Here is an 11,710-nt window from a genome sequence, read left to right on the forward strand (position 1 = left end):
ACCCTGCGGCAGTAGGAGTGGGTATCCCTGCTACAGGTACCGATATTTTAGAAATAAGTATCTATACTCTATCTAAAGGCTCCAAGATTTGGAGCAATGCCGTTCATGCGGGACCCACATGAGACCCACATTCTATTTAGGTGGGACCCACATACTATTTAGGTGGGACCCACGCACTATTCAGGTGGGACCCACGTATTATTCAGTTGGGACCCGCGCACATTGTTTCGTGGGACTCACTGTGGGTCCCTTTATTTTGTAAAAAATATGTTTCTTCCATTAATTACTCCCTATATATAAACATAATTGCTAGACATTGTATACTATGTTCGCATGCGGTAGCCCTACTACTCTTTGAACTTTGCTTTCACTTCATAAGCTCGAAAAATATAATTGAATTATTCATTCATCGCTAATCTTACCTTTTTTTTTTCTCTACCAAAACTAATAATCAATGTAAGCCAATCCATCAAATATACCTATTAGCACACAAAAAATAGTGAACTCCTAAAAAAAGCTATATGTACCTCTTCACTAAAATGCGGGGGGTTGGCACCCTCTCAAACTCTAAACTACTATGCTAATTTACTGTAAATTTTATATTTGATTCAATATGTCGATACAATATTGTCTTTAACATAATAGGAGATAATATTTTCTCATTATAAGTTTAGATCAATATTTTTTTATAGGCGCGCATAGCGCGCCAACCTGACTAGTAGATTTAAAGCTAAGTTCAAGCATCCTAATTTTAGGGTCTCCTAATCTCCTTTGCAACATAGAATCCTCAAATCGTAGGAATAGGAAATACACATAATTGTACAATACTTGCAATCTTACATGGACTCAAAATGCAGGGGAAACGCACAGGGATCCGAAGAGAGAGCTAGACGCAAAGGGAAGTTTCATGAGGAGGTTAGGTTGAACCTCATGTTAGTTTCCCTCCAAAATTCCTTAGGGCGCAAATGGATAATCTTTATATGCACCTCCAATCATTTTTAATTCAAAATATCTGTTCTGATGCAACCGGCCAATAGTATTTTTCTCTCATAACAAACTAGCACTAGCCAGCCAGCAGTACTTTTATCGCACAACACATCCACAGCCAGCCGAACAGAGTCATTGAACTAAAGAGGGTTGGAGGTGCTCCTAAGAATCACCTATTGGCAGCCCTAAAAATTCCTAGATTCATGCACCCATAACGAATTCTATGGAATGTCATAGGATACAATCCAAATTGTTCCAAAGGGATGTATTACGAAATTTTTCTATATCTATAGGATTGTAATAAATCCTTTACAATTCCTATCATTTTTTCGCTGAAGGAGCCTCGGAAAATTTGATGAAGAGCTACTAGTTACATCGCGAAAGGCCCGTAGCCTAGTACTTATAAGAGCCTCGGTAGCATCTGAGGTCTTGAGTTCGACTCTCCATGGGAGCGAATAATCTAAGATTTAACGACGTTGTGCATTCAGTGGTAGACGACGTTTCCGTCGACAGCGATGTGCATGTGGTGACTTCGTTAATTTCGAGAATTTGTCGGCTCAGTCTTCAAAGATGCTCATAGAGATAGAGTTTGCATACGTGTATTCATAGAGCAGTGGCGGAGCTAGAAATGAGCCGTAGGGAGGGGTCATTTTACTTAACTTATAAACATATATACTAGCAAGCTGTTGTAAAAAAATTCGTCTTTCATCGTATTGGTATTGCGCAGTCCTATTTTGATGATCTTCAAGGTAGAAAAAGCACACTCAATGCTCTCTGTTGAAACTGGTAGAGTGAGAAGCAACCGAAGCAATATATCATTCAAGTGTGCCAAAATCTTATACTGCGAAGACATCAAAACTACTTCTTCTCTTTATATTCTTACTGGAAATGAAGTAAAGAAGACAATATACTCGGTGATTGCTCTTTGAATACTCTAACTAAGAAGGAAAATCACTGAACCAATTAAACTTGAAATGATGCTATGTGATTTCATTTGGGCCAAGGGGGGCCGCAACCCATGTTTGCCGACATATAGCTCCGCCGGTGTCATAGAGGTGTGAGTGCACGTGTCTTGTGAGTATCTTACATCGGCAGAATTATAAAAAAAAGAGCTACTGGTTACATCGGCACAATTTGGCGGGACATGTTGGAATAAAAGGACATCAAGGTTAGCCTCTCGCTCTGGTTGAAAAATAATAATTTGGTCAGACACGATAGTTATCACCCTGTTTTGCTCTAGCACCAGTCAACAATGTTTTTTTTCTCACACTACTCCATTAGCAGCTTCCACCACTAGCCAGTCAGTAATATTTTTCTCTCACAGCTCTCCAAGAGCAACCTTCCACACCACCCGCTCACGAACATATGTATGTAAACGCTCGATGCGGTCGGTCCACGCGACCCCACCGCACCCACCCGAACGCCCGAACCGGCTGGGTGGATAAATGGCAGCACTCTGGAGTGGCTGCGCCGTGGAAGCTTTCGCCTCTTCCTCTTCCTCGCCCTCCGTCGTCTTCCTTCCCAGTAGGCCCCTCTCTCTCCAGTCGCCAAAGCTTAACACACCCGCGCACGCCGCCCCATCGCCCCCACCCCCCGCCTCGCCGCCCTTCCATCTCTCTCTCTCTCTCTCGCGCCGTCTCGCCGCCCTCGCCCCCCGCCGCGATCCAGGGAGCCAGCGAGCGGCCGGCCATGGCCGCGGGGGCGATCCGGGTCACCATGGAGGTGGGCGCCGACGGCGTCGCGCTCATCACCATCGCCAACCCGCCCGTCAACGCGCTCCACCCCATCAGTAAGCAGCGCCCGCTCGCCCGCGCCCTCCCTCCCTCCATTTCTCCCTGGGCTTCCGAGTTCGCTCCTGGGAGTTCAATTCGTTGCTCTAATATTAATGGCCCCGCCCGGGGATCCGCCTCGCGTGCAGTCATCGCCGGGCTCAAGGACAAGTACGCGGAGGCCGCGCGCCGCGACGACGTCAAGGCCATCGTGCTCACCGGTCAGATCCCTCGCCCACACCCCCGCCCCGCTAGTCCTTGCGTAATTCGTTCTCCGACTGCACTAAACGATAATGTTGCACTGACCACCGCCTGCTGATTTTGTTTCCGTGTGTATTAGGGATCGGGTCTCTGCGTTCCTTTTTCTCCCTCGGATTTTTAATGTTCCGTTCTAGAAGGACTAGTTGTAGTTGGTGCCGCCCATACCCTTTTAATTATGGCTCTATCCTGTTTAATATAGTTATTTTGGCACCATCGCTGTCCTAGTTTCCTACCATTTCTGCTCACCTAGTCCACCTCGAAGTTTGGTTGGGCCTGCTTGACCGCCGGTACTGATTGGTCAGTTCTCAGTTGCGCTTACCTCTGGAGCTATTAGTATTGGGCTCAAGTGGACCCAAGTGATGGAAACGAAAATACAGAGCTGTAACTTTTTATACTCCCTCCGTATCAATATTAGAGGTCGTTCTGCGCGCTGCACACCAGAGCATAATAGAAGTCGTTCTGCGCACTCATGGGGAGTTTGGACGTCCCTGCCCCTCCTTAATTGCGCCGCGCCAGTGTTCTAAAAAACGTTTTTAAACGTCGTTTAATCTTGATTAAACGCTGAGCGGTGGCCAAGCGTTGCATTTAATCACAGTGTCGTTTAATCACAACACACGTTTAATCATGTTCAATCTACGTTTAATCACAAAAAACTCTAAACCATAGGCAAGCGTTCGCCAAGCGTCTAGCGTTTTTTAGAACCTTGCGCCGCGCTGTAACTGCCCCCATCGCACGCCTCGCGTCGTAACTGGCCGTATCTTCCTCGCATCGCCTCGTAACTGCCCCCGTCTCACGCGCTGAGTAAATAACGCTGCATGCTGGCTTCCTTCCTCGCCTCCTTCATCGCCTCGCCTTCCTTCATCGCCTCGCCGCTCGCGCTTGGCTCCGTGCAGATGGACGCCGCAGAGGACCTCGCGCCAGACTCCGTCGCCGCGTCGCTCGTGCCAGGCTCCTTTGCGCCGGCGTCGTCGCTCGACGCTCGTCCAGGACTCCTTCGCGGCGCCGGCGCCGGCATCGTCGCTCGTCCCGGAGTCAAGCTCGTGCCGGACTCCTTTGCGCCGCGCGCCCAGGCAAAACAAAAAAAAAACGTACCCAGCGTGCGCCCAGGCGACGCCATGCATGCAAGCCCATGCAAAACCGAAACAGACCTGCAAAAAATGTGGGAGCCTGCGGGAGTTCGAACCGGCACCGTATTGGCCCCAGCACCGGCCTCGATGCGCTAACCAATCGACCATTCGTGTGTACTCGTATGAAATATAGCCCCAGATTCATTTAACAAGGGTAGACAGGGAAAACTTACCCCTATTTAACCACTCCTTGGTATGCACAATCATGTCCTAAACGACCTCTAATACCAGTACGGAGGGAGTACTTGTTATAATAGCTATAACTTTTCATATTTATCTACTTCTCTACTAGGCCGGGATGAGGTTTATACCTTTTTTTTTGTTATACCTTATGCTAAAAGGATATCGTCCTGTTATCTGTTGAGGTCATCTGACATAAGGCACATTTTTACCCTTGTGGCTTGTTTATCGATGATTTATGTGGATGTGCTGCCAAACTCAGACGCTTGACTGGTGTATGAAAGGGTTCCATGAAAGTCAATTCATATTGAATGTCAGTTCTCTGATACTTGTCCTGGATTCTGAATTCCATAGGTGCTGGAGGCAAGTTCTGCGGAGGATTTGATATCAATGTTTTCACGAAGGTTCATCAGACTGGTAATGGAATACCTTTCACTTGTGCTGTTGTTTGGCCCACTCTACGCTGTTTGCTTACAGGAAAACTGTTGCTTTTGCTTACTTGTGCAACATTGGCTTGCAGGGGATGTGTCGCTTATGCCAGATGTATCTGTTGAGCTTGTGTCAAACATGATGGAAGGTATAGCTTTTGCAACACTTCCTTGTATGCTGCTATCTATTTGTATACTCTTGCTTCTACTGATATTATAATGGTTGGGTCCATTTATTTGCAGAGGGCAAAAAACCTTCTGTTGCAGCTATTCAAGGCCTTGCTCTGGGTGGTGGCCTAGAATTGGCTATGGTATGCTGCTTCTGTTGATGGACATTTTCACAGCTGGCTCTTGACCTTTCTGCTCGATCTAGACTAAAATCTGTGTATCTGTAAATGGTATGGTCAGGGTTGTCATGCTCGGATATCTACCCCTGAAGCTCAGCTTGGATTACCAGAGCTGACGCTGGGCATCATCCCTGGATTTGGAGGTATGGATACATCTATGCCTGAAAACAGAAGTGCTGCCACAGTTCTGTTGCTTTGTATCGGTAACTAATATGTCTTGGATCTAACTGTGTTAACTTTTTATCTAGGAACCCAGCGTCTGCCAAGGCTTGTAGGTCTGCCCAAAGCAATTGAAATGATGCTGGTGAGTCCATCTGTTTCTTGTATAAGTGAATTCTTCCTTCAGATGTGGTGAAGCTCATTGTCTAAACTCTACAGGATTTTCCATGAAATGAACCTTATAGTATCTTATACAAGGCTGTTAGTATCTGTAAGCTACTCAATTTTATGGATGGTGTCCTTGTGGATGGGGAGGTGGGTTGATGACTTGAATTATGGCATCTAGGATAGGGATGGGGTGACATAATCAGTACCGGTTATCCAGTACGAGACTACCAGATGGATGGAAGGATGGTTTAAGGGAAAGATGTTTCAAGGGGGATATTTTAATGGGTATTTGTCCATAATTGTATGCTTGCCCCAGAGGAGTATAGAATAGTTCACCTTTAGCATATTACAGATTCATCCTGTAATATTAACTTGTTCCTGATCAGATAATCATGTTACACTGTCGTGGCAGCATCCAATAAACTTGGGTTGAATGTTGATAATTGTCCATACTCCAAACTAGATAATGTCAAGTGTTACTAAATAGTGAAGCCACTTCTTTTTGGAAGGCAAAATTTGGCTGCTTAGTTATATGATATTTAGAGAAGACATATTTGGGGAAAAATGATGATACTTAAATGTTAAATGTAGATAATTGTTTCTATCATTACCATCATTTGATTCAAGATATGTGAGATGCCAATCAGTAGGCATCGAGTATCTTGTTTTGTGAACCAACAGTGTAATGATTTGTCTAGAAAACAAGTTCCATGTTTTTAGTTAATTACTGCAATGAACTATCATGTGATGTTTCAATGTACTGAATCGGGTGTTTGGTATGATTTTTGCAGCAAAGTAGGTTCATTACTGCAAAGGAAGGGAAGGAACGTGGTCTGATTGATGCGCTCTGCACTCCTGATGAATTGATAAAGATGTCACGTCTCTGGGCTCTGGAGATTGCTAATTGCCAAAAGCCTTGGATAAGATCTCTTGGCAGAACTGATAAGCTTGGATCATTGTCTGAAGCTCGTGCTGTATTAAGTGCAGCAAGACAGCAAGCGAAGAAGGTTGCACCAAACATGCCACAGCACCAGGCCTGCCTTGATGTAATTGAAGAAGGCGTATCATATGGAGGCCATGCCGGTGTTTTGAAGGTATGTACCTGTACCTGTCTCCTTCAAATAGGGAACTGAGGCATGATTATCTGCTATTTTGAACTTCTTTTTGTTATAGAACTAGTTTACATGTCTATGTGGCAATAGCTTTATTATTGCATTTGTGCTGGATCAATGCTCTTTGACTTGAAATAGTAAACACCTTGCATTTGTGGCAATAGCTTTATTTCCTGTTTCTTCTGTTGTTTAATGTATAGCCTATTCATATGTTTACCTAACACACCTTAATAAACGCAGGAAGCCAAGGTGTTCAAGGAGTTGGTTGTAGCACCAACATCAAGGGCTCTTGTCCATGTTTTCTTTGCTCAACGTTCCACCACAAAGGTTGTCTTCCAAATTACTTTACCTTCCTTTTCATGATTTAGGCTTCGTCATTTGCTATGTCTTTCATTCTCTATCAAATCATTATCCATTCTCTGAATAGCTTCAAACAATAGAGCTGATGTTTAGATATACCACCTGTTCTTTAGTATTGTAGTAGCATGATAACTTACATGCGTTTCTGCTAATAGAAAAGTTATAAAAAAAACAAAACAGTAGTCTGTAGGTGAAGACTGAAGATAAATTGGTGCAGTTATAGCATTTAATTTATTGGTGGTTCCATGCTGGCATCTGACTCTTACTGCTGATTATGTATAGGTGCCAGGTGTAACAGATGGTCAACTGAAACCCAGGCAAATTAGAAAAGTCGCTGTTATTGGTGGTGGTCTGATGGGCTCTGGAATAGCAACAGCACTTCTTGTTAGCAACATTTCTGTTGTACTCAAGGAAGTAAACCCTCAGTTTCTGCAAAGGGGAGAGAAAATGATAGCAGGTATATCTCTTTATATAACTATTGCATTTCTGGAGAGATTGTTCCCTTGTATTCATGACCTTTTGAGTTCTCCATGCTATATTGAAACCTCAATGTTTCTTCTTGTGCTTGAGCTCTAGTATTATCTTTGAAAGTTAAATTTATAAGTTACCTTATTGGCAAATTTAACATTCTTCATAACAGGTAATCTTGAGGGCCTGGTGAAAAGAGGCTCATTAACAAAGGATAAGATGAACAAGGCCATGTCACTTCTCAAGGGTGCATTGGATTATTCAGATTTCAAGGATGTTGATATGGTTATTGAGGTTAGTCTTCATATGTTTTAAGAATCTGTTGTGATTGAACTACATTGTTTTGTTCTTGAATCTTAGGACAACTTTATTTAGGTACATGATTTATGGGTTTATGTTTGAAGGACATACTTTGTTTGTTAGGTTCCTGTGACAGTTCTTCTGTTCTTGTAGGCTGTTATTGAGAAGATTCCTTTGAAGCAATCGATATTTGCTGATATTGAGAGAATCTGCCCTAAACATTGCATACTTGCAACAAACACGTCTACCATCGATTTGAATGTCGTTGGTGAGAAGACAAATTCTCAAGATAGAATTATAGGGGCTCATTTTTTCAGGTTTGTTAATTCTGACTAGTGAATTTGTAGCAGATCCTGAATACTAGCAGTGCAAAAGTTAAAAAATTGTGGATTATGAGTATGCTTCTGAATTATTGATCAATGCATTTGCCAAAACACACACAAAAAAACTTGTTCGTAGTTTCAATTGAATTCTTGACCCTAGTTTTCCAGTTGAAATACAGATACTAATTCCCACAGGTTGTATAAAAAGCAAAGACAGTTTAGTGTTTATGTTGATGTACTGCATGGCAACTTATGCATCTTTTACTGAAGGTTCATGTTTTTTTTTCGCACAATACATTTATCGCTAAAACTGAACTTGCATTAGATGATCCTTCACGGTACACAAAGCAGATGGATAAAAGGAAACTTTTCAAAGACTTTTAATTAAGAACATGGGGAATGACCTGTTCTGTTGCATAACTCTTCTATTCTGCACTATTTTATCACTCACTAATTGATCTTTGGATGTCCTAGAGGTCTAGTGGCATGTCATGTGTTTGAACCGGCAGCTAGAAGCCTGTAGCCTTGTATCATTTGCAACTACTGTGATTATATTTTTGTTTGGGAGCCTATTTATCAAAATGTATGGGAAAATTTATATTGAGCATTCACATAAAATATAGGAGAAGTAGGATATGGACAAAATAGTGTTAGGTCGCCCTTATTTCACTATTTTATCAAATGGTATTGGAAAAAATAATATTGGACACATAAAATGATTTGAAGAGGATATGGACATAAAATAATGTTAGGTTTCCCTGATTTTACTATTTTGCTTCCTTATTGTGAAGACAACATGCTAATAATATCATGTTATGTTGTTTGCAGCCCTGCTCATATTATGCCCTTGCTTGAAATTGTCCGAACAGAGAAGACATCACCACAAGCTATCCTTGATCTCATCACTGTTGGGAAGATCATAAAGAAAGTCCCTGTTGTGGTTGGCAACTGCACAGGATTTGCAGTTAACCGTACATTTTTTCCTTACACACTGGGTTCTCAAGTTCTTGTTAGTCTTGGCATTGATGTTTTTAGAATTGATCGAGTAATAAGCAACTTCGGCATGCCAATGGGACCTTTTCAGTGAGTGCTTTGGCTCTGTTTCCTAACATTTGCATATAGCATTAGATGACCATTATAAATGTTGGTATTGAAAAGGATTTAATTATACAAAACAGCTTGGTGTAGTGTAATAAGACAAAAGAAATATTCCTAGGGAAAACTTATTCTACTTGTTCCTTTGTTGAATTTATAAATTGGCTTTCTATATTCAAATTATTCTTGTGAAGATTACTTTTTTTTCTAATGGAACTGTACAAGTACATGCATATTATTGTTACAAAATAAGTTAATAATCTAGCATTCTGTTAGCATGTGGATCAGGCATCGATTATAGGTTACCTAGGTCAAATTAGACTGGTCAATGGTCAATGGCCTCACATGAATCTCCTTAGGTGTGAAACACTAATCCCAAGCAGCTTTGGAGCAAATCTATTAACTTTTGATCAAATACTACCTCAGTCATGAATACTTGATGTTTGGGCAAACAAACGAACTAAAACCATTGAATGTATTCATTACTAAGATTACGAGTTCAAATTTCCTTCCTTTTCCAGATGGTAATCAACCATTACCTGGAAAAAAAAATATTGCGACATCTTTACTTCTTTAGTATATTCTGCCTTAGCTAGCTTGTTAAATTGAACTATGCAGATCTGAGGCACTGTTGATTCTTAATGTCCATTGTTAAATTTTGCTTCCATGATTTGTGTGAGTTCTTACATTTAACATTCTTCCTTGCTACTCTACAGACTCCAAGATGTAGCTGGGTATGGAGTAGCCTTGGCAGTAAAGGACATCTATGCTGCGGCCTTTGGAGAACGATATTTGGACTCTGACCTTGTGGACTTGATGGTAAAGGATGGGCGGCAGGGTATACTTCTTAACCTGCTTTTGCTTATGTGATAATCTGATCTTACCTTATGTGATGGCACGAGCCATCCAATAGATGAATGGACATTTGTATATTGTTCCTGAGGAGTTAAAAATTTAAGTTACTGTTTTACAGGAAAGATGAATGGCAAAGGGTACTACATTTATGAGAAGGGTGGGAAGCCAAAGCCTGATCCTAGTGTTCAGCGTGTGATTGAAGAGTACAGAAAAGGTGCAAAGACAATGCCCGGTAGAAAGGTATTACTTTCTCGCTCTTCGAAAACATGGCTTGTGCATATATTATTAAGAATTGTCATTCTACCTCCTGTGCTAATTGAGAAATATCCTGGTTTGACCAAAATATGTTTCTTGCAGCCTGTTACTTTAACGGATCAAGATATTTTGGAGATGATTTTCTTCCCAGTTGTGAATGAGGCGTGCAGGGTTATGGATGAAAATGTTGTAATTCGGGCTTCTGATCTTGATATTGCTTCTGTTCTCGGGATGGGCTTTCCCAAGTACAGGTACTTAAGTTTTTAACTATATTCAAATGTTTATATAATTACTTTGGTATAAATATGAGTTTTTTTAAGTACCTTCAATCTGCATTTGGTCTTTTGATCATGCTTACCACATTAGTTTTTTTTTTGCTGGGGTTTGCTGAATGAATTTACAATTTGGTTCCATGAAAATCTCACTAAAACCAGAGGGCAATGATTCTCCTAGAAGAGTAATTACGTGGGCCAGTGTTCTATACCTTTATACATGTGTATAGTTTATGAATTAGCATTTCCCAGTTATTGATACTGTGCTTAATTGTTTGAATTGTCCCAGACTGCTGTATACTTATTCATGCAGAGAGATTTCTAATGAAATAATTACTGTCCTCATATAAACAATACATGCAGTCCTATAGTGTATTGTTTTTGGATTTACAAGGAGTTGCCGTGCCTGTTCTGAGCATCAGTTTTCATTTTCAACAAAAAAAAAATGCAGGGGTGGTCTTGTCTTCTGGGCTGACACTGTTGGGGCACCTTACATATATTCAAAGCTAAGCAAGTGGGCTGAACTTTACGGTCCCTACTTCAAACCGTCATCGTACTTGGAACAAAGAGCTAAGAGTGGTGTACCACTGGTAAGCATGCTGTCTACACGGAAAATAGTGTGACGCTACACTGAATTAGGCTATTCACCGTACTAATCATTTTTATATCGTCCGCAGAGCGCACCAAGCGCATCACCGCAAGGTTCGGCGAGGTCGCGCATGTGAGGTGCTGCTCAGCTGTTGGTAGAAGAATTAATGAGCACCGTCTGCCCTGTTCATCAGTCCACCTCTGCTAACACGAGAGGCGGCCAGAAAAGGATGGCAGAATAAATGGTTTTGCATAGCCGTTTATATGGTACAAATTTTGCTGCCTTGGACTGGAACTATGGCAGGGTTTCTTTGGACACAGTGGCAAATCCAGTGTGGCAAGCATTCTTGTATCTGCCCAATGTATGTATTACATATTGTATGTCACGATCATTCGTACCAAGCTCAATAATAAAGAAGGAAATGTGCAGCCAGCAGTCATCTTCTCGAGTTGGTCCCTCGGACCATCTGTACCTTCCAGTCCACCTCTCTGTCTCGGCTTGCTCGCTCTCTCGCCGTGATCCTGATCCAGCGGACGACCGGACAGGCCGGCCACGGTGTCGTGGAGCTCGAGGTTGATGATGCGGATGACCATTCCTAAAATAATTAAAGGTTTATCATGACATTATATGTTCCATCAAATAATTTCAATGGGTT

General features: G+C 42.0%; 1 protein-coding gene across 1 annotated transcript; it reads left to right on the top strand.

The window, feature by feature from the left end:
- The first annotated feature begins 2,464 nt into the window (after positions 1-2,464).
- LOC120697632 (peroxisomal fatty acid beta-oxidation multifunctional protein-like) lies at positions 2,465-11,494 on the top strand. The gene is made up of 18 exons (XM_039980916.1): positions 2,465-2,776; positions 2,906-2,977; positions 4,679-4,741; positions 4,845-4,901; positions 4,996-5,063; positions 5,161-5,242; positions 5,348-5,403; positions 6,218-6,520; positions 6,779-6,865; positions 7,181-7,355; positions 7,539-7,660; positions 7,820-7,983; positions 8,818-9,072; positions 9,801-9,922; positions 10,058-10,179; positions 10,297-10,445; positions 10,918-11,056; positions 11,144-11,494. Exons 1-18 carry the CDS (start codon positions 2,677-2,679, stop codon positions 11,189-11,191), a joined length of 2,184 nt encoding a protein of 727 aa, XP_039836850.1. The 5' UTR covers positions 2,465-2,676; the 3' UTR covers positions 11,192-11,494.
- The last annotated feature ends 216 nt before the right edge of the window (positions 11,495-11,710 follow it).

This window comes from Panicum virgatum, chromosome 1K, assembly GCF_016808335.1.
Source record: "Panicum virgatum strain AP13 chromosome 1K, P.virgatum_v5, whole genome shotgun sequence".
Lineage (NCBI taxonomy): Eukaryota > Viridiplantae > Streptophyta > Magnoliopsida > Poales > Poaceae > Panicum > Panicum virgatum.